This window comes from Coturnix japonica, chromosome 1, assembly GCF_054131305.1.
Source record: "Coturnix japonica strain WE chromosome 1, WE-NBRP24, whole genome shotgun sequence".
In the NCBI taxonomy this organism is placed as follows: domain Eukaryota; kingdom Metazoa; phylum Chordata; class Aves; order Galliformes; family Phasianidae; genus Coturnix; species Coturnix japonica.
Window position 1 is genome coordinate 110,176,773 of NC_140663.1, and position 24,023 is coordinate 110,200,795.

Below are 24,023 nucleotides of genomic sequence, written 5' to 3' on the forward strand. Positions count from 1 at the left end.
GTTCCCAACTGCAACTCATAGACATTTTGCTTTCCAAACACATCTGATGTTGAGCTTCAGTTAGGAAATAAAAAAGTCTAGAGCTGCAACCAGCAGGAAGAACACAGTGTGGTGTTTGCCTGCAGCAGGTTACTTGCTACGAAGTCTGATACTTTTCCAGTAAAAGTTTGCTGAGCTCTTTTTTTTTTCTTCTCCTTTTAAAGTTTCTAAAAGCCTTTTTCAGCAACCTTTGCTGATTTTTAAAGTACTAGATTTATTACCTGCCTTCTCACCAGTCAATAACTTTTTGCTACCAAGTAACTCAGTTTATGCTCTAGTGTGGAGAAAGATGCAAAAACCTTCATTAATGTAAAAGTCAGGAAAAAAACCACAAGTAAGATTAGAAAATATGTATGATCTTCATTGCAGATTTACTGCTCTGTATGGTTTAAAATCGATTTATGTTGATCAAATTTCTTACATTTCAAAGTTATCGTGCATCGTTTAGATCTCGGATGATTAACAGTTTAAACTAAACTGTAACATACTCTGCAGTAAGTGGCAATATTAGAAGAAGGGAAAATGCCAAGAGATGGCTGAGACTTCAGTTTTTCAGTCTAATCTGCTTATTAGCTGTCCCTGTTGGTCCTTTGTGCTTCCTCAGCATGCTGCCTTTGGAGACTTTGTGCTACTTAAGAAAAAAGCACATAGAAAATCTGTGATGCTGGGCTGGGAATAGTATATTTGCAAAAAGGGAGTTTTTCTTTACTAACAGTTTTTATATTTCCACTGTTTATTCAGTCTTCTGTTTCTATCAGCTCTATTTTCTTAGAAAACTCATACCCTTTCTCTTTACTGGTGTTCCTTCAGTATAAATAATAATAGATGATTATTTGCTGTAGAGCTTCTTCATTCAATTCCTGCACTGCTAAAGAACTGCAGTGCCCAAGTGTTAGCAGGCACGTGGTCCCAACAGCACCTTCTTAAACCTGAAGGTATTCACTGCTGGATGTGTTGTGTCTTGCTTTAGACCATAGAGAGGAGCTGGTTGGTACTTAAGCCTTTTGCTGATGCACTACTTTCAACGTAGCTATTTCTTTAAAGAAAGGTTCAGGAAGAATGGGAGAACAGCAAGACAGCAGGATGCTAGCAGATAAGTGCAGACTTTCTCAAGATTCTCTGTAGCAGTAATAAGAAAAAATTACTGGGTGAGAAGGTGAAGGATTCATGCAGTTCTGTTATTAACTCCCAGAACTGTTTATTTCTTGCTCTTAGTGAGCTCAAAAGTATTCTCCAAGAGTGACACAGTATTGATTATTAAATAGTATGGCAACTGACATCTGTCACATCGGGCAACGGTCCTTGCTTGATGTTAGAAATCAAAGTGGGAATGTTATCTTTAGGAAAAATGGATGCCTTCTTACTTCTGCACAACAAAAGAAGCATTTGGTATGGAAGGTATTTATTTTATTTTCCTTATTCTGAACGTGGCTGTGTAAAGTGGTCAATTCAGGCCCATTTTAGTTTAGATGGTGAAGAATGATCAGTCATCTGTAGGTGGAGAAAAAAAGTCAATTTGAACAGGTTGGGTTACACTGCATAAGGCTGTTTTTACTGGGATTTGGAGTAGATGACTTTTAAATGTCTCTTTCAACTCTTGAGGATTCTATGATCCTGTGTATAATTTTGCCATTCAAAACTTGCCACTCATCCAGAAACACAGGAGCTGTGAAAACTACTGTCATAGTGCACTTAGTCAAAGGCCCACAGCCAGTTGGCTCTTGGAGATCTCCAAGGAGGAGACTGCACAGCCTTTGGGCAACGTGTGCTGGTGCTTTATCACCTGCACATCACAGAAGTGCTGACTGGTGTGCAGAGGGAACCTCCTGTGTTCAGTTTGTGCCCATTGCCTCTGTCCTTGCTCTGGGCATCACTGAAAAAAGCCTAGATCCATCCTCTGTGAACCCTCCCTTCAAGTATTTATACACATTCATTAGGTCTCCCAGAGCATCCTCTTCTCCAGGCTGAACTGTCCCAGCTCTCACAGCTTCTCCTCATAGGACAGATGCTCCTATCCCTTAAGTATCTTCATGGTTGTGTGCTGAACTCTTTCCAGTATTTCTCCACTTTGCTACAAGTCATACAACTATAACTTAAGTGTATGCTAGTGGATTTGGCAAACAATGTTATGAAACGGATCTTTTCATTTATGTCTTCAAACTGTGATGATACAAGGGTCAAATCAAGGGTTTTAACTCTTATTCAGAGCTATGAATTCAAGCCTGTCTGCAACCTTTCATACAAAGATAAATATTGATTTCTCATGGGAGCCTGGACACCTAATCTGGAGAAAAATCTGTCTGATGGAGCTGTTTCCAGTGTCTAGTTGACTATCAGTATTAGCCTACCTTAATCACACTAACCCTTCTTTAGGGGGAAAGGGAGGTTTGGGATGAGCTTTCCTTGAGTTTTCTTTACTCAGAGGGTGGTGAGGCACTGGCACACGCTCCCCAGAGATGCTGTGGGTGCCCCATCCCTGGAGATGCTCAAGACCAGGCTTGATAGGTTTCTGGGCAGTCTAATATCATATTGGCAACCCCATCCACAGCAAGGGAATTGGAACTAGATGATCTTTGAGGTCCCTTCCAATCCAAGGTGTTGTATGGTTCTGTGGCAACATTAATTCATAAATATGCATATAAATATGCATATACAGGCATACATATCCATATATGAGAACAAAAAGCAATATGTTTTTGTTTTAAAAAAAGGTTTGCCGGATACATGTACACCTGTGAGGGAATTATGTAAAACTAAAGATACAAGACGAAGCAATCTGTTGAGACTATATTTCTGTAAGAACAAAAGCCACGCAAAGTATTACAGTCTCTCCCCCACCCAGTCAGCTTCTGGAGTTGTCTGCACCATTTGTATAGAGCCGTAGCCAAGAATCTCAATTTTAGCAAATGCACCTGAAAAGATCCTCTGGATAAAGTTTGCTTGTTTTGTCACTAAGGAATTATATTCTGTTGGTTACGTATTGACTGTTCAGTAATATCACAGGAAGGGAAAAAAAAAACAACACAATTTGTTTTCACTCAGATGAGGCATTATTAATTGTTTCAACATATAAACATAGTTGAAATAAATAATCTCAGAAACCTTTCCTCCAGCATCTTTTGATAAATTAATTCTAGATGGATAGACCTAAGTATTGCAAATGCTGAAATTATTTTGATATTTTGATAGTGTTGAATATGATAATGATTATTTTTCATCTTGAATCAATTTGCATGGCTTGTGTTTGATAGGAAATTTTGCTTTCATTTTATGATTTTCTCATTTCCTTAATTTTCACTAGGAGAGAGGAACAGACGAAGAAGATGTCAGGTGGCTTTCAGTTATTTGCCTCAAAATGAGGATGAACTGGAATTAAAAGTTGGTGACATCATTGAAGTTGTGGGAGAGGTAAGCAGATTTTAAAAGAAATATATATACAGATGCAGTTCTAGCATATCTTCTGTTTGCTAAGCTTTTATGATCTTGTGATTTGTTTTAAAGATGTAACTTAAACCAGACATTTTTCTTCTGTGACACACTTACGTATCTGTTTCAGGTTACTATTTGGGGTGAAGGGATGTGGTTGTTTGCTTACGGATTTTGTAACGTTTTTTTTTCTGTTCTAGCAATTCTGTTAATTTTTCTCCGTCAGGCATTGCTTCTGAATTCAATGCAGGGAAAAAGCTCAAAAATTGTGCCACAGGGATACTGAGTTTCAACATTTGATAAACAAGAAGATAGCAGAAAAAGTTCTCAGTTTTAGTAAGCTGGCTACTGAGAAAAAGCACCTTTACTGAGTTATACACGTATTAGAAACTTGAAGCCCTCTGGAGTTCAGCTATGACATTCATCTTTTGTCATCTTTGCCTGCAAATTTTGACAATTGCAGTTTGGTGTAATCAGTTAAAAAATAGTAACAACAATACAAATTCTTTAGAGAATCAAGATATACTTACTCTAAGTGAAATTGGATGTGGAAAATGAATGGATACCTCTAAGAGGCACTGGGAACAAATTGTGAATGTTTGGATAGAGATTCAGAAAGTTGCTGTGCATGGAGTAGAAGCATAGAATTACACAGGTTGGAAAAGACCTCAAAGATCATCAAGTCCAACCTCAGCCTAACCTTAGTACCCTAACTCATGAGAAGAGACCAGCCCCACTCTCGCAGTAAGCACCTTTCAGATACTGGAAGAGAGCAATAAGGTTCCCCCTCAGCCTCCTTTTCCCCAGACTAAACAGCCCCAGCTCCCTCAGCCTCTCCTCATAGAGCATTTATCCAAGCCCTTCACAAGCCTTGTTGCCCTTCTTTGGACCTGCTCCAGTACCTCCATGTCCTTTTGGTACTGAGGTGCCCAAAGCTGAACACAGTACTACAGGTGAGGCCTCACCAATGCCAAGTACAGGGGCATTACTAAAAAGTAATTTTATTGCTGGATCAAGGAATGCCGTTCATTTTCCCTTTTTTGTTTCATTAGAGATTTTAGAAATATGTTGTTGACATGAATTATAGCGTGAAAATAAAAAAATGCTAACGGGAAGCCTTTAAGTAGATTGCATTCAAACACATTGTGAATAGATTTTTCGTCAACTCTGGTTTAGCAGCAGTTTAGGATTTATTAATACTTCTACAATAAATCACAAGTTTGGGTTGTATGATTCTTAGTGGCACTTAATCAGCACTTAATTATCAGCCAATTTAACACAGTAATCCAATGAAATTCACTACAGTCAAATACAATGTCTGAGTTAAATATTTGAGAATGGAAAGGTTCACACGAGAATAATTGTAGAGTGTTGGAGAGGATATTTTTCAACTCAGCTACTTATTTGAGGACTTTTTGTCCCCCACTGACCTACTCACTCTTTCCACTTACCAGCTCTCAGTGGATGATTGGGATCTGCCCCAGAGAGGGCTTTCTTTCATTGGTGTCTGTCAGAAGTGAATCTCGAAATCCCTACCCTGAGGTGTGTCCCAGCCCAGGGGAGATCAAGGAGCAGGTTGGCTGCTGCCAACCTGAGGGCTCAAGGGGCTCTTTGATTAGTTACATTATTTATAGGGCTGCCAGATAACTGATGCTAGTCAGAAAACTTTTCCTTCGGGCCACAATCCAAGTGAGACAACCCTGGAAATTTCTCCCAATCATACAGTTCAGGTACTCTGTGACTGTACAGTCTTGGCTCCTCTCCGATCAGGCCTGACACAGGAGCAGGTATTTCAGGTGTGATCAGGGAGTGCCTGAATGTCCCAGCCCATTGCACTTGCACAAAGATGAAAGCACTGTTGAGGCTTACCTGGAGATGGCAGGTGTTCTGCGCTGCCACAGGCTACCCCACCCCTTGATTAAAGTCAGTCATTCTCTCCATCAGACTGATGGTGTGCTCACCTCTTGTCTTTGTGCCTATAAATGGATGATGCTTATTTCTTTATTTTTACATGACCAATTATATAAATTGAAAATGTGGGGAACATAGAACACTTAAGGGAGTCCTTTCAGCAGCACAGCCTGTCTAGCCATTCTCCAGACCTTGATATGTAAAGCAATAGTTAACAACAAACAAAATATAACCAGAAGCAGTAAAATTACAATGAGATATAGCATTATGTTCAATGCTTCTGTTGTTGTAGAAGACCATCCAAGCAGGACTTCCCACCATCAATAATCTCCATCCTTCTTGACTCTCTGCAGCACCTGATGTGTCTCTTCATGTGCAGCACCAACAGTTGGGGATGAAAGAGAAAATGCATTATTTTTCCAAATTTGCTATGACTTTAGAAAAACCACCCCGTGCTGCAACAGAAACAGAATGTTGCGATGCACTAATAATTCTGAATTAGGCAGTACAGGGACTGTGCAAAGTGTACACACCATACCTCCCTATTTTTACCAGGGTTGGGTTCAGTGTTTTAACCAAAGGAAAAGGTACTGTGGTCATCTGTTTAAAACATCTAAACCAGGAGTATTTTTCATGACAATTTATAGTTGCAAAGCAAGTAGCCTGTATGTGCGTCTCGTCTGGGAGCCAGAAATTAATTTTAGCATTTTAACACATAACACTTGCTCTGTTTACACTAATAATTTTAACTCTGCCATCAGAATCACACATTTAGTTTTGCAGCTTCTGGTTGTTTTTGCTCCTGTATTTATGAAAAAGTCTTTCCCGTACTACTTAAGGACAAAGTAGAATTAAATATATATAGCATTCATACACGTATATAGAATTATATAAATATAGGCTATTACTTGTTTACTGAGAAGCTTTGGCTCGGGCAGACAGATCTAATGCCTTCTGACCACTATGCAGTCTTACTTCAGGTCTTGCAGTTCTTCCCTTTGTTTCTGTGACTGTTCTTGTAGCTGTTAAACTTTGAAGATAATGATGACTCAATTGTGTTCGTATCTTCTGTTTCCATTTTTTGGTCATGCTTCTTTTAATTTTTGTTAACATCTAGATGTAAACCTTTGCAAATATCTCCATATCTCTATAGAACCACTTGCAGCGTCCAGCTGCTTGTCTTCCTCTTACCTATCATACCAGTCATTCTGGGTACATGCTTTTTGGAAGCTGGTGTTTTCATACCATGTCTCTGTAAGTAATTGATGATGCTTCTTGCCATTCTGCCAGCAATGCCAGTTCATACAAATAGATTTTCAGCCAACTCTGGTTTAGCAGCAGTTTAGGAATCATTATTTATTTTATTATTTATTTATTATTTGTTTTGTGATAAATCAAGAAAACAAATTTTGCAATTCCCCATGGCACTTAATCAGCCGATTTAACACAGTGATCCAATGGGATTTCCTACAATCAAATACAGTGACTTACTTGAAGACTCAAGCGTGGCAGATTTCACATGTGACTTACTAAAGAGTATTGGAGGGATGTTTCTAATCTCAATTTCTAAACTTGAGGACTTCCCCCCACACCAGTCAGCTACTCACCCTTCCCTTTTGCCAGCTCTTAGCGGATGATCAGGGTGTGCACCAAAGTGCTCTCTGCTTTGTTAATGTCTGTCAGCAGTGAATGAGATGCCAGATAATGGTTCCAGCCCAGGGAAGATCAAGGATCATAGCCTGCTGCCATCCTGAGAGCTGAAAGAGCTCTTTGCTTAGGACCATTATTTATAGGAATGTGAGATAATTGAGTCAGAAAACTTTCCATTCTGGCTGCAATCCGAGTGAGGCAACCCTGAAACTTCCACCCAACCATACAATTCCAGTACTCCCAGATTGTACAGTCCTGATGCAACCTCAGATCAGTCTAAAATTCAGGGAACAAGGTCAGGGAGTGCCTGAATGTCCCAGCTCACTGCACTTGCACAAAGGCAAAACCACAGTGGATGCACACTCAGATCACAGAATGCCCAGGGGTTTGCACCACAACACTTATTTAGTCTTAATTTACTTATCTTTAAAGATATGTGAAAGCTTAGTCTATTCGAGCATCTGATAACAGGTGAGGTTCAGCTTGCACCGTTTATTTGTAGGATTTTTTTTTTCTGTTAGCAGCTGATAGGTCAATATTTGTTTTCTTGTCAAGAATATGTAATTAGTTTTGTTCTTTGCTTCTGCCATTTTGGAAATCAGTACTAAAATAATATAAATAAAACTTCAGTCTTCATGATACTGAGTATTTTCTTATGAGAAGGTCTGAACATGAACCTTGGTGCTCACTGTTTTCCCTTGGACCCAGCTGCACGCACCAGCTCTGCACATTGCTCTCCTGGAACCAGGCACTGTGTGTCACTAACTAACCTTATTCTGTCAGTGAGTGGGACTGTAATGTAGCATCTCAAGATTGTAAGATACTTAAGAGCATACCTGAAGATAATATAAACCTGATGTTATAATGAGCTTCCTGGTAGCATACGAGCTGTTTTCATTATGCAGCTTAAAGTGCATTCGACCTCACGTGGCCACACAAGTATCTTCCTTCAGTTGCCTTACTTAAAAGTTTTAAGTCTGTGTCTTTCAAAAGTAGAGTAGCAGAATAAAAACCACTTCATCATATCCAATCTAGAATTATTTATAAATAATTATTCAGATGGATAAATAATTTAGGTGAGACACTAGATTTCTCTTATGAAGTGCATCTCTAGTATTCTTAGAAATTTGAACAACCTTGCTATAAAAAGCATTTCTTTAAAACCAGATCAGACTGCAAATATTTGTGTTATAATTGAAAGGTGTAGAAACATGGAAGTGAAACATTTCTCTCCCTGTGTGTGCGTGCTTGTAGTTGAGGGCATGCTTTTTGGGCTACTGATTATAGACTTGGCAGTCTTAAACTGATAATTGTGCCTTGAGATCCTACTACTGAAAGAAACATTGACAATTAGCTCATTCTGAGGTTAAAGAAAATATACGTATGGAGAGCAGCTGAGGCCCCCGTGTTTGTTGAGGCAGAGCAGCGGAGCTGAGGGGAGGCTTGATGGTGTTGAATACCTTGTTGTTACTTCTTTTTATATATAAAAAGTTGCACCAGCCTGTATACTTGTTTCATTTACACTTGTATCAGTCGAATTAGTTGCCTTTAAATGGACATAGTCTTTTCTGATTGCTGTGGATTTCTGCTTAGTTGGAAACGATTATATTCCTAACTGACTTTTGGCAAACTAAAACAAGTACTGTTTAGATCAAAATAGTGTGTCTGTGTATCTTTATGCTGTTGTTTAGCAAAAGATGTGTTTAAAATGTCACTTACAGTTGACAACCCATTAGAGTTTCCCTCATGCACAGAAAATCTGTTTCCTGTTGTGGTGTGCTAATCTGGCTTCATATTTAAAGAAAAGGGTTGTGCTCAGACACTTGTTAAAGAAGGGATGAGAGAATTCTTAGCTGTTGCCATATGCAGTTTTTGGAGCTGAGATTCCCTAGCAATGTAAGGTGTTCAGATCTAGCTTTCTCCCTTTTTCCTCTTGGAGGTTACTACTTGCAAAAGAGGGCTGGCAGAAGGGAATGCAAACCTTCTTCTCTGCTGGCTCCATCAGTGCCCCAGTTTACCAAGCCCCCCAGTGAGGATGGATTACACTGTTAGTTCTTGGTGGCATTCTAGCCATGAGGGTGGCTTCCTTTCTTCCAAATTCGTTTCAAGGAGCTATGAAGCACCTGAGGTGTAGCAGCACCTAAAGCTGCTGCAGGTGATTCTTCCTGGGGGCAACGGGTTGGATAAGACACTTTTTTAAAGGGCTTTAATGTTTGCTGTAGTGGTAGATACTATTAGAAGTTCCCACTGTGGTAGAACTGGTTTGGGGCTTTACAGTGGATTGAACCAAAAGCGAGTGAGTTTTGAGAACCTAGGCTTACCTTTCATATACATTTAAAAATTGATTTGGACAATTATTTTTATTAGTCTGAGAGTATTTGAATTGCTAAAATAAAACACAACAATGTCTGTTTTGCTTTGAGGTTTATAATGTCACCAGACAGATATTCTTGAAGGCTGTGTGTTCACAGTTCCTTCTAATTTATTCTAGTAGACAGAAATTAAGTACAGTAAGATCAAACATTCATGACAGTGGATAAAAATGTTTGTTGTTAAACTAGAGCTTCCCATTACTATGGAGACTGATACCCATGAGTCATTAATGAACAGATTTAAACAAAAAATACATTTGAAAGTAACAGCAGAAGCATTGGGGTGGGGTAAAACCGCCCCAAACAATCCTTCTCTGCAGGTAGACAGCTCTAGTAAGGTCACATTCTGCACTGAAGCAAGGAATTGCCTCAGCAGGGCAACCACATTCCTGTCAGCAGGGAGCTGCTGGGCATCATTGCCTTTTGCATGGCAGTGGCCCTGATGTGTCAGGACTGGGGCCAGGAGCAGTGGCATCATACCCTGCAGTTACAGAAGCAGCCTCTCAGGAGCACAGCTCCCAGGACTGCTGCAAACAGAGTGAGCAAACAGAGCATGCTGTATCAGTAAGAGAGTGGCATGGCAGTAAGAGCATGGTGAATTAGCAGTATACGCTTGCAGTACCCTCGGCTGCATCAGAAGAGGGGTAGCAGCAGGGAGGTGGAGGTGATTGTTCCCCTCTACTCTGCTTTTGTAAGGCCTGATCAGGAATACTCTGTCCAGGCCTGGGGCCCCCAACATAAGCAGGATGCAGAGCTGTTGGGGTGGGTCTAGAGGAGGGCCACAATGGTGGTCAGAAAGCTGTAGCACTTGTCATGTGAAGGAAGGGTGAGGGAGCTGGGCTTGTTTATCTTGGAGAAGGCTCCAAGGATACCTACCTGTGGCCTTCCAGTACTTGGAAGGAGCTTACAAGCAGGACAAGGACTGAATTTTTGCTCAGGTAGATAGTGATAGGACAAGGGAGAGTGACTTTAAACTGAAACAGTGTAGATTTATGTTAGATGTTAGGAAGAAATTCCTTGCTCAAAGGATGATGAGGAACTGGCATAGGCTGCCCAGAGAGGCCATGGGTGCCCCATCCCTGGAGGCATTCAAGGGCAGGTTGAATGGGATCTTGGGCAGCCTAATCTGGTGTTTGGCAACCCTGCACATGGCAGGGGATTGGAACCAGATGATCTTTAGGATCCCCTCCATCCTAAGCCAGCCTATGTTTCTATGATTTTCTTTATTGTTTATGTTCACATTTAGTGAGTGATTGATAGCTTTTTATTTGTTACTCATTTTCCTACTTGATTTGTTATGACTAATTACAGTTGTGCGAAAATACAACTGTTAATTAATTGTCTCATTAAATGCAGATATCTGAATTCCAGTTGTCTTTCACCCTTAGATTTCTGAAGAATGCCAGACAATTAACCTGTAGCATTGAAGTAAGGACATTTGGAATGTCATTCAGCAGCGCAGAGACTGCTTGCATTTGGAGTTTTTCTGTCACTGTACTGCTATGTATACCTCATGGCCTCATCTTGCAGAGAAGGGAGCCTTTTGGCAAAGTGTAAAACTCACAAATAAGTCTTTAATTGAGATGTGCTGTAATATACAAGAGCTTATTATTTGACTTTTAATTAACATTGCTATACATAACAAAATTCTTCAAAAAAAACCAACAAAACTCATTTGAAATTATTAAAATGCAGACTCGATTTTTACAGATCAGGTGCTGCTTTTTGGGCAAGGTTGGTGAGTGGTTCTTTGAAATGTCATAAAATAGTTTGACCCATTTCCAAGAGCAAGATGAATACTGAGGATTGAGCTGGACTCTCCCTACAGTTAGCGTATTTTGACAGCTGCACAGTTGAAAGGGGAATTTTTTAATAGTGACACTAGACAGTCTGTGCCACAATTTCAGAACTGTATAATACTAAAAGAAAGCAGCTGGGAGTGAAGGCTGAAGTTCCAAGTCTCTTGGTTACTTTCCTGAGACATTGTGCAAAAAGGCGTTTTCTGGTCATCTCCCAGGAGGTAGTTCACAAGGACTTGTATGACTACTTCTGTTTGGGAAGTTTATGTGGTGGGCAGCTCTTCTGTGGATCTAAGGGTGCAAATATCTCTGGCTCTGCATAGGGTCATTCTGTATGGTTGGTTTCTCTATTCCTGAGTTTCTTACTTAGAAAATGATGTTAAATGTTCAATCAAACAGAATAACAACAAAACAAAAGCCACAGAGCATTTTGATGTTGTAAAATAAAGAACTCAGAGACTGAATGGATCCCATTATACAAACATTTCTTGCAGTTTTCAGTTCTTCCATTTTGCGCCAGTGTTGTTGAACAGATTCAAGCTGTGCAGTAGCACAACCCCGAGGGCTGGGCAGCATCTCATGTATATGACTGTTCCTGAAAGCAATCTCAGAACAAGCCGTCAAGTGGTACTGCAGGAACCATGTTCGACTTCTCCCATTGGCTCTGAATATGTTAAGTTTATTTCACCGGTTGGAAATCTTTTATAAATTTCCTTTTAATGGAGCTTTACTTGTGTCCTTCAAGATCTTCGTTCAGAATTTAGGAAATGAGGGAGGATTGTTTCTCTACTTTTGTGTTCTGCTTCTCTCTAAGCACAATAGGTCTTGTTGATCCTTGGCTTCTGATCCTTCCTATCCCCCACCTCTGGCATTGCTTTTATTCCTGAGACTGTATTTTAGTTTTAACAGCCTAGAAAGACTCAGTTCGTATGCAGAGAAACATTCATCCGCTTTAAAGTTTCCCTGACTCAAAGCCTTCCACCTTGCTTGCCCTAGGGCGACCCATGTCATCTAAGTGCTAAACCCTAATGGGCAAAGTTGAAGGTTATGGAAAATCTTGTGAAACAGGTGAAAACAGTTTATTGGAAACATGCTGCAAGTCAGTGATTCCAAAGAGCTGAACATTTTAATTGTTTAACAACTGTGGCCTATTAATTACACAGCAAAGTGGAAGCAAGTAGTTGTACCAGCCCAAGATATTCCAATAAGCATAGACTGATAGTTGGCCAAAACATTCCAAGTCTTTTTGACTGACCTATCCCAGATGAGTGCCAAGTTCTTGAAAGGAAGAGCGCTTGCAGGATTGTGAAAACTAAATACAGGTCGGGCTGATGTGGCCTCTGACATTCCTTTCTTTAAAGAGTGGTGTTTTACATGATTATGTTGGCCATGAAGAGAAAACCCGAAGAAGTAACATTTCCTTTTGGAAATTTTAATGTTAATTCTTAATTTTGGAGTCCTGTGGACATACTGAAGTGCTTTTGTTTACTTTGGTTACATGACATTGAAGAATAAAACTATTCACAGTCTGAAGTAAAACTACTACGCTAGCTTAAAGGCTTCAACTGCTGTCATATTATCTTTTCTTTTTGTACTTTATACATGGAAATAGGTTGATTTCAAGAAGCTAAATGTCCTAGCATGTGTGTACCCTACTGAGTACTTCCTGTTGTGTGTCTGAATGTCTCATCCATATAATTCTCTGTGGTATTTTCCTCCATCCATTTCCACAGTATCTATTTCGAGCAGCATTTCATTATCATTTATTACTTATGTAAGCACAATTTGATTAAGCACTCAGATTCTAATGAAGTAAATCAGTAAAATTTAAAAGATTTTCAACTGTATTTTTTTTATAACTTCCAAAAAAAATTCCTTTACATTCAACAGCATCTACTAAACAAGGAACACAATTAAAAATGTGGTACAATTGTACTTCCTTCATTTAAAATTTAAAAAAATAAAATCCAAATGATACTGAGGGAACATTTATGTTGCATAATTTTGTGGACTGAATTTCTTTTTCAAACCCCAAAAAAGTGAGGCTTCTTAATGGAAAGAGTTTTTTGAGAAGTGATGCACCACTCTCTATGTTGTAGTTCATGTCTCATTCAATCACTTTCAGTCATTGGAATGCATGTATCTGTCCCTGCCTCACATTTACCATTGATCGTGTTGCAGGCAAGTGTGTGTATTAGCTCCCTAAATACACCAAACAGACTAAGGAAGTGTCTTCAGACAGGTTCCCATACTTTTTTGCTTTTAAAATGCAATGTGACAGCCTTGCTGGCAGCCTTGGGGCTTGGCAAGATGAGAACATGCCCCGCCTTCCCAGCAGGCAGTGAGCAGCTACAACACACTAAAAATCCATCTTGAAAATATCTCTAGCTGTAGTCACTTACATTGGGAAAGTTGGAAAAATTGATTTTCTAACTTTGAAACAAAAACTTTGTATTCAAGCCAAGCTTATATTTGATAGATGTGAAATCATGAATTATAAACCTTTTCCAGTTTATCATCTTTAGTCACTTTAGTACTGGAATCTTTCTGTTTGGTTCAACACATGAAAGCTGAGCATAAATTAGGACCTAGACGCATAAATCCCGAAAGCACTTAGTTATAATAGTCCAGTAACAAATTTCATTGAGTGTTTGTACCTCCAGATGGATTACCGCCATGAATAATGGATTTTCATTTGTGAGATTTTATTGGCTAGGAATTATAGTGACATTTCAAACCGTATGGCAATGGATTGCCCCAATTTGGGATGAGTAAATCCTGAGGGTATTCCGGTAGGTTTTTTATTATATGGATTAATCTCTAGCTAGCATGTTCTGAGGCTGATAAAAGATTGTATCATGTAGCTATAGCATACATATAAAAATGCTTAGAGCTTTTGATGTTTTTATTGAAAAAAATAATAAATCTAATAAATCTTCTGGAGGTGCAGTTTAATCTGGGCCTGGGGTATCCTGTTAATGTTTTCATTTGGAAAGAAACTGGTTCTGGCTTCAGAATTTTTTGAATTTGTAGGATTATTAAATACAATATGGTGTTTCCAGATTATTCATTCCTGTATCAATTGAAAAGCTTGTCAGCTACTGGATGCTCTGAATCTGTTTGCATCCTAGTTAGATATCTTCAGGCTTTTGTGTATGTATATTTCTATACATGTACAGATGGGCGCACTCATCAATACACTGTGTAAGGTTGCTAATGTTAATATACAGGAAAACCAAAGTGTTTCCCTAGATGAAGTAAGCAGGGAAAAATTACTTGAGGTGAAGATGGAACTGAGTGGTATAGGTCACCTTATGTTAAGTAATTGCAACAGCTTGCAAAGCAGGGGTCTCGAGAACTGCATAATTCCACAGTGCTTAATCTTCTGGTCAATCAGCTAATGCAGTTACTGTTTAATGTTTAGTTCAGATCAATGGAGCCATCTGGGAACAGTGCATCAGAAAAACTTTGTAGCTCAAAGAGTCTCTGTCATGTTTATTTTATAAAGATAAATAAATGTATTGATACTTAAAGACATAATTAGTAGATACTGCCAAGTGTTGTGTGTCATACAGTTTCAGTTTTCCTTGTGTTTTTTATTTTGTAGAGGGGAAAAAGCAAACATTTGTGTTTAGAGACTTTGAGACTATCATGTAAAAAAACCTTCACCCCATTCAAGTCATCAGGTGATTTATATGTACTGTACTCTCTGAAGTATCAGCAAGATAATAGCTATTATTCCCAAAGTTGTGCTTGACTTCACTAACATTACTGATGTGTCGGAAATAAAAGGAGAAAATTTGTCATGGGCAGGTAACTGAGATTAAATGAAATAGCTGTGCTAGGCTGAACTGCTTTCAAATTAAAACAAAATGCCAAACCAGAAGAAAAAGAAACGTGCAAAAAAAGATGAAGCTGCAGAAAAAACACAAAGCATATTCCTGAAATAACGTTTCCTTTATAGTAGAATTGTATGTGTAGCTGAGAGGAAAAAAAATGCAACCATTCCTCTGTAGTCTGAGGAAATTTTTTACTTGTGTTATATAATGCCATGTATCATTTATTTTTTAAGGCTGTTATTTTTGCTAATTAGTGATATGAAACAAAATTGGTTTTTTTTTCAGTATAAATAAGTTCCTGTTTAAGTCATGGGGTTGGTTTGTTTTCTGACAGTGCGTGTGAGCACACTCAACTTGAAATGTAACTTTCTATTTTGATAAGTCTCCTTTAAAGGGGGACAGGAAAGAGATGGGTCAAACATGGAGCCTGATGTTTCACAGACTGATGCTGTCCTCCCCTGTCATTTTGGTGATGGATGAGCAGTGTCTGGCTGATGAAAAATATATATCTGTCAAGGATGTGTTTAGGCTGATTCATCTAATAAGTCATTTCTTGCTGTTCCATTGTAACCTGCAGGCATCTGATTTCTAAGGGCTGTCATTTCATTATTCGACACTGCCACTCTATCCTGAATGGGTCACACAGGAAGGAGTTTGTCAATTTTAAATACTTTCTCTTGGTATTCAACTAGAAAGTATTTCTTCTTTCTGATCATACTGTCATTCATTATTTCAGTAGCTCCTTGTATGTCTTTCTAGAGTCAAATGTGCATTAATGCTGTTTATTCTCTGTAGATTTCTGATACCTATGTATAAGAGATGTGACAACATTCTTAATTTAAAAAAAAATAACTTGTTTTTGATGCAGGTAGAAGAAGGCTGGTGGGAAGGTATCCTTAATGGAAAGACGGGCATGTTTCCTTCCAACTTCATAAAGGAACTGTCTGATTCTGATGATGCTGGAATATCACAGGAAGAGCAAGTAAAGCCAAGTAAGAAAAAGAAATCATTATTCCCGTTCTGTATGCACACTGAGAGGGTAGTGCATTCTTATATATTTCTTGGAAGTGTTTTTGAATGTTTTATTCTTTGTTTCTACTGTGATAGTATCAAGTGATGATGCTAAGTGAGTACTGGCAATGCTACTTAGTTTGTAATATTGGTGATGCTACTTGAGTTGTGTTGAAACTTGCTTGGCTGCAACAGATCGAGGACATGGAGGGCAGTGATGATTATCAGCTGTGTCTTTTCAAATGAATTAAGATCTTTTTCTTGTCTTTAGATGTGGAAATTGAGCAAATAATCAAACATTTTCAGAGTGGCTGTGCTTATTTAAATGAGGGATTAAAGTGCCATTCCTTCTTTAATGACTCCAGTAGACTCAAGGATTCATAATTATTGGTGTGGGACATGCGGCACTTTTTCCCTCCAGGTGCTGAGCATGTTACTATCACCTCCGCCACCCACTGCCCCAGCAGCCAAAGGGAAAAAGGCCAGAAGTGGGACATGGACTTTGTTCTCTCACTTACAGTGGGCCAGTACTGCTGCAGGTGAAAAGCATGTTTGGTAATTAAGTTTGCAATAGTATAAGCATGGTAGTGGGTTGTCCTCTTTATAGCTTTCCTTGAAGAATAACCAGAACCAAAAGTATGCATTTCTATGAAATGGATATTTGTTGGTCTTCATGTTCTTGTTTTTTTTCCTTCTATTTTTCAAACAGACAGTCTGTTACATCCTGATTTAGTGATTGATTTGGAATCGTTAGTAGAAAAAAAAAAAAAAAGTCAATTGTATTGATGTATTTCAGGATGATTCCACATCTACCTGCCAAGTTCTTCCTTTGCAGTCAATTACTATTTTCAGCACTGCGGATATTCATTGTTGTGTAGTATTCTTCTGAGATCTCTGCAACAGACAAAATTGAAAGGGCTCTGTGAAAGCTTATTTCAGCTCAAGTTTACCAAAGCCTCTGTAGCTTACTTTGCCAGTGAGAGGCAGAAAATTACAGTGTTTCTTTTTTTTACCTTTTCCATTCTTTCATTTTTCCATTTAAGGCAACTTTATCATCTTTAATCTACCGCACAAATATTCTAAGAAAACCCGTGTATGCAACGATGAAAACATTTCCTATTGTTTTTGAAATAGAGTTCTTATTCGCAAGTAGTGGCACAAGTGACCTAGTTACATGGTCAGTGGTGCTAATGGGATTTACAGGTAATGTTTCTTATCCAAATGAAAACATGTGTAAAAATTAACAACTGTAGAATGATGGAAAACAAAGGCAGGCATTAAGTGAAGCTTTGCACTTCAGCAAGATTGCAAGTTGCTGCCTGTAATTTGTATATGCTGTCATGAATTTGTTTCATTATCAAAACAGCAAGTGTTGGAAGAATTAATTGTATAGATATAGTGTTAGCTCTAAATTCTGTAGTGCTTGGCAGCCTATAAATGAAAAAGGTAAGTGGTACTGTTAGGTATGGAATGCCTCGATTCTATCTGTATGAAGGAATAAATATTTCTTCCCCAGTTAGTTTGGTAATCGCTTATAATGAGCATCCTAAAAGTCTCTTTTAATAAAAACACACACTGGAGAGCATAACAGCAGACACAATGCATTAGATTATTCCATCAACCTCCCTACCGGCATATACTCAGTTCATACTGTCAGATTTGTGTGCTATTGGTGGTGACTGCCACCTATCACTTGTAATTCCCGCCCGCCCCCCCCCCCCCCCCCCCCCCCATTTAATATCTATTTTCTAACATCATAAACCAGAAGAATTTCATAAGCCCTCAAAGAGAAAAACAGATTCAAGAAGTGTAGGTGTTCTTGCAGGGGCTTTACTGCTTTTTTATTTTCATTTATTTTTCTTAAAGTAACACTGCCAATTTAAGAACCACATTTCCCTAGGAGAAGTAGGGAATTATGCATCAGCTCAGTACTTTCTATATGCTTGATATAATTCTTATAGGTGTCACACTCATTACACGTGGTGCTTTATGAGAATATATTCAGGTACCCTCACTGTATTTGCAAATCTCTATGATGAGATTACAAAACTCTGCAAGTTTATGCAAATGAGTGATAATCTCATTTCAAGCATCTGCGTCTATTCTTAAAACACTGCAAGACAAGAAGCAACTAAACTCTGAAGGGTTTGGATATAAGGCTAACATAATTTTCTTGGTAATATATTATAAGGTTATACGTTCATACCCCTAGACCAACTCCTTCTTCCTAAATTACAAGACATGATAGCACATCAAATCTGCAAGAACTCCTGTTTTTGGTTTTGGTTTTTTTTTGTTATTTCTTTTTGCAGGAGACATTGTTTGTATCTGTCTCCATCATAGGTCTGCATAAGGCAGAAATCTTGAACATGAATTCTAGTTTTTTAAGTTATTTTTTCTGGACCTGTGCATTGAAATAGAGCCTTGGGTGGTCGCGGAGGTTCTACACAGCTCCTAGAGGGTCCTAAAACAGTTTTGAGTACAGCTGTGCAATCTTGAGCAGCAGCCTTAAACTCTTCAGCATAACTAATAAAATGGACTGCGAGGCTTGGCAGAGCAGCATGGGATCTTTGGAGAAAGGACACTGTGCAAACACAAGCATATTACTAACTTGGTAGTTAATGTGTTAGTTAAACTTAATGTTTTAATTTCCTTTCACTGACCTTCTCTAGAGAGAATATTTTTGAAAGCACACACATAATTGTTGATGATCTCAACGGAAGTAATAGAGTGAAATTGTATAGCTTGGCTTTTTAGGAACAAAGATAATAAACATATACATTTTTCTTTCCTTATAGTATGCCCTCCAGAGAATTAATGGAGAAAAAGATGCTGTCTGTTTTTGTGTCCATTTACATTTTACAGCAGATCCTGTGCCCAGAATGAATTATCTTGATTTCTTTCCACTTCTGTCAATAACCTCAGAAAATTCTTCAAAAAAAAAATCTGTGGCTGTTTTTGTTGTTTTTTTGTTTGGGTGTTTTTTTTTTTTTGTTTTTTTTTTAATGCTTGTGCTAGTTTTGGAAGTGCCTAAATATTTCTGAAAACATATAGTTGGTTTTATTAGCCCCTTAACCGAAAGGGCCGGGAACCTATGCTTCCACATAGATGGTAGGTGCTTAGCAGATTCAGAAGTGAGACTGTTAAAAGATCAAAATATATATACACACATAATTTACATATTTTCCCAGCTGTGAGGTAACTTCCAAATATTTAGTCTTTGAAGACGCATTTTAAAATACAACTAGGGCCAGGTTCAAATACCCTTAAGAGTGCGTTCTTTGTTCTTTAAAGCATCCTCAGCATGGTTTTTCCCCAGGGACAGATACACAGCATGAACAGTAAGAAGATATTATAATTTTATTACTACATAAAATGTATGCATTAATTATAAGATTATTTTTGAGATTTCACAGCTATCTAGTAGTAGTTTCAAGAATATTTTGTGTGTTTCTTGTATTTCAACAGGCTCTTGAGATGCATGAAAATGGTCATATAATTAAACGGATCACATTTGAGAATCAGAACTTATTATTGAGATTATAGAATCATTGAATCACCAAGGTTGGAAGAGATCCTGTCACGGTGCTATCTAGATCAATCTATGTCTGTGACAAGAGCAGTAGGCCCATGGGCCCCTCCGGCCCCCAGAAATAGGAAGGGAAAAGGGGAGAGGGGTAGGGAGATGGGAGCTGGGCTCAAGGAAACAAACAGAGCAGTGGTAACGATCTAAGGAGGAAAACTTATTTTACTAACCATGATATCAGAATGCAAGATAACACAATATAATACAATCTAATTGAAATTGAGGCAAATAAATCAAGCAAAGTAAGAGAGAGGTTTCCAAAGACTGAGAAGCCTAGTTTGAAATTGAAGGTGCATGGCTTGGAAGCACACCCACACCCGCTGCCAGGCGGTGAGAGGGAGAGAGTGAGCATCACTTCCGTGACATATTTCCCTCTCTGACTGTGAGGTCCTCTGGGGCGTGTAGTTCTGCTTCTCTGTGCTCCACATGATATCATGATGTGGAATACCAATAGAAAAATTACAAAACCATGACAGACCCACAGGATAACCCAGGATCAGCCATCCACCCATGACCAATAGTTCTCACTAAACCATGTCCCCCAATATAATGTACAGATGTTCCTTGAACACCTCCAGGGTCAGTGACTTCACCACCTCCCTGGGCAGCTATCAAAGGCATTTTAGTATGTTCATAGCAATGTCATGGCAACATTTAAATGAGGCCTGTTACGTCTCACTGCCTTGCCTGTTCTTCTGTTCAGAAGTTGACAGGCCGTATCAGCTCAGTTTAGAACCTTTTAGTGATGGTCACTGAGAAGTCATGATTGCAGGAGCTAGAACCAAAGACAGCAGCTGGTGCTTCAGTAAGGCAACCTACTGTATTTTCAATTGAAATTTTCTGATATCTGTTCCTGTCTGTCTGACTCTCTTCACTGTTACCAAGCTTAATATATCTTTCTCGTAGCATTTTCTTAATTGTAGCTTGACTATTTTAATAGCTTGCTTTTAATGGTATCTTGTGTAAGGTAAATAAGAAAATGAATTTGTGGCATTTTGGCTTCCTTATTTTGTAAAAATAACACAAGGAAGATATTTTGCTATTAATTGAACTACAAGTACAAAACAAAGAAACTGCTTTTTACAATCTATAAATAAGTGTAGCTTTTGTTTTCTGAAAAGTCCAACAGAATGACATGCGAGAAAAAGGTAATCTACATTTTTTGCTTCCAAAATGTGTAGATGCTATATTGAGAAAATTTGTGTGCACTTCTGAAGGTATGTTGGCAGCAAGCTGACATTGGTATATTCTTGGGCTTGCCTGGATACCTTTGAGATTAATGTAATAAGAAACAACAAAGCACCTCAGATGCTCGTACCTTTTGCCTTCACTTGAATTTGTGCTGATTGTCAGACCATGAGTTGTCCTGCTATCAAAGAAACAAGAAAGAAATTCATGCTTTTGATGGAGAAAACTTTATCTTAAATATCTGAATGGGAGGTGGAATTTGGTTTTGTGTATTTAAGTTTTTATGTGTATGGACATATATATTTATTAAACTGTGACAAGTCAAAACAGCTGGTTAAGATGCTGGCTGAAAAACTGCTTTATTCGGGTTTTGGTGTTCTGTTTGGCTAAGCATTGTTTAAGACCAGGCCCCAAGTCAAAAACAATTCTAAAAAGTCCTCCTGGAAAAATGCATATTTCTGGTGCTCACAGGATCCTGGTATATTAAAAAAAATATGAGTGTTTCAGTGCCCTCTTTTTTTTCAGCTGTGCTTGTTCAATGCATCTGCATCAGGACTGTTGAGCCGCTGTGAGTACATCATTGCAGTACTAACTTCTTTCAGGCTTCCCCTGTGCTCCACGAAGAGGCTGAATAAGGCAAATTGTTTCGTTTGCAAGTCTTGCAACATGATGGACAACAGATAAAACCTAAGAAAAAATGCATTCTGTTGGACATTGTAAAGAACAACCTTAGCAAAATCATGAGATTCTTTATCTGATAGACATGCAGTAAGAATATTTTAACTTCATGTACAATCAGATACATTTGTTAATACTCTTATTGTTTTGCTATAATGAGGCTTTAAAAATGCAAGAGACTGAAAATACAGATTAAAACTTCTTCCCCTCCCTTCTTTTTTACCGTCACTCGATCTTTTCACCCCCACCCCACCCCTCCTCTTTTTTTCCCCTCTTTCCTTCTCTTGCTTGCTGTCAGGAAAGTCTGCCTTTGAAGGGACAATTCTGTACAGAGTGGCACCGGCAAAGATTGACAGCTACAGACGCTATAACAGTGAGTGTGTTTCAAAATCAACAAGCAATAGCTTTAGTTCTGAGAACTTGTTTGGTTTCCCTACACTGCTACTCACTTATGGCTACTTTATATGTGTGTATCTGTCTGTAAGCTAAAGTCAGTTTGCTGCTGATGAGCTGCCTAGCGTTAATGCAATGGGAATGCACTCAGTCCTTCTGTGCATGTGTATATGTCCATATAATGTTTGTGTGTAGCTCACAATGAATTGTGAATTACATGGGATATTTGGGTTGCTATGGGTTGAAATAAAGACTAGTCTTATCATTTTCGCCACCTGAAACATGAAAACTATTGGTAATAATCACAGATCTTTGAATTAAAATTCCATCTGCTCTACAAATAAAGTTCTCATTATGATTGGTAAGTTCATTAAATATGCTGTGCTTTTTTGAAGAACGACGTTTTTTTTGTTTTGTTTTAATTTACTGCATGCTCCTCTTTTGGCATTCTGTCTTTGACAGCTATTACTCACAGCATTTTGGTTGATAGATTTTTTCTGCCAAGGAAGTAGGTAAAAGATGCAAAGATACTTTCAGCTCATGTTCAGGTTTTTGCCTTCTGCGTTTTGGAAGCATGAAACATATGCTGCTTTTCATGTGCTTTTACTACTCTGTTAATACAGAAGAAGAGAGGATGGTGATTATCAGATGTACGACTGAGGAAGTGAGGAAGATGGAAATCTGTCCTTCCACCTGCTTCCTCATCCAGAAATCTAGCAGAAGGAGATCCTTCTGAGTCACATTCAGTGTGACTGAGTACAAAGCATTCAGTCCTGCCCTCCGGTGAACAGGATGTTGTGCTAACTTTGGCTTCTGATTTCATCACAGACAGCTTTCTGTTCAGATTATCCAAGCTGTACTGCCCTTCCTCCTTTTTTTTTGAGTGGGAGCGTTTGCTCTCCTGTCTCTGTGGAATTCTGTTTTATGCGTATTCACAGCAAAGGGCAAAACAGTTGAAATGGTAGTCTTCTATGCTGTTAAGTTTCACTGTATGACGTTGTTTGAAGAAAAGCAGACGTGCCATATTCTCTCTACCAAAACTCCTCTATTTTCTCCAGCCCTTCCCGATCTTCAAGCCAAACTCTTCCTCTGGGTTGGCCTCGCATTTTTTGTGCTGCACCTCATCTTACAGTCTTCTTAACCGCCTCACTCAACGTGAGTTCTTCTTGCAGAGTTTCAGACCATCGTGTCCTTGAATCCCCCTTTTTTTTGAGAAGATATCTACCTATCTGATAAAGGAACTAAAGAGTGTATCTCCAGTTTATTTGACTTCTGATTTCAAAATCTAGCCTCGGATCAGACGCTAGCTCTGACTTTGGAGCCCTGATTTCACAAGATTAATCTTTCTAAACAGTGTTGCCTTCCAGAGTTTGACAGAAAACTACTCTCTGTGTCCTACCCTTCTTCATTTCCATTCCAATTGGCCTTCCCTCTTTTCTCCAGTTGTGTGGGATTAGCCTAAACAAAATCAGGAAGAATTCAATCACCTTTCCTGTTGTGGTAGAGCATTGCATTTCGTTCTTGATAACAGTACTGCCTTTCATCTATGCCATGTTGCACAAATAAATTTTATCAAATATTCTGAAGCATGCATGGCTAGATAGGAATTCTTGTTAATTCTTGTTAACTAGCTGCAAGACAGCTTAACCCACAGTAGGCTGTCTCATGTTACCCTGGACAGATACCTATATGAACTTGTTTTCCAAGCTAACCAAAGATATCTTGTTTAATACTACTTCCCTTGGCACTTGATTTATCATACTACTGAAGTATCTTGGTTTCTCAGTAAAACTGCATCTTAGAAGGGCACATGTCCAGCTCCATTTGTGCTCTATTTGTATTTGTTGCTTTCTGGCATAGAACTGAGACTGAAATGGGTTGTAAGCAAAATCAGATCATCTGGGACAGTTTTAAACAAAGCAAGCGTTGGCACCTCTACTTACAGAGATTTTATCTCCTAAACTAACATGCAAAAAGGATATTTCGATTTTCTTCCCGTGGCATCTACTGGCAGCTCTCTTTCTGCTTATTCATTTTCCGCTGAGGGAGCAGCCAGCCATTTCTGTTTTGTGTGGACCTTATTTTTAGGCAAATGCCCACATACTTATTATGTCTCCAGTGAAAATCATTT

General features: G+C 38.7%; 1 protein-coding gene across 9 annotated transcripts in view; it reads left to right on the forward strand.

Annotated features, from left to right (window-relative positions):
* SH3KBP1 (SH3 domain containing kinase binding protein 1) overlaps positions 1–24,023 on the forward strand; it is a 205,859-nt gene that overhangs the window by 99,589 nt on the left and 82,247 nt on the right. For 5 of the 9 annotated variants that reach the window (XR_014947146.1, XR_014947147.1, XM_015886329.3 and 2 more), the window contains 3 exons: positions 3,341–3,447; positions 15,905–16,028; positions 21,798–21,872. Coding sequence is in view for 7 of the 9 variants with exons in the window: in XM_015886329.3 (XP_015741815.1) it covers positions 3,341–3,447; positions 15,905–16,028; positions 21,798–21,872 (306 nt within the window). In the remaining 2 variants the exon portion in view is untranslated. The remainder of the gene's footprint in view (positions 1–3,340; positions 3,448–15,904; positions 16,029–21,797; positions 21,873–24,023) is intronic. The other 4 variants (XM_015886338.3, XM_085550271.1, XM_085550275.1 and 1 more) reach the window with 1 other exon arrangement.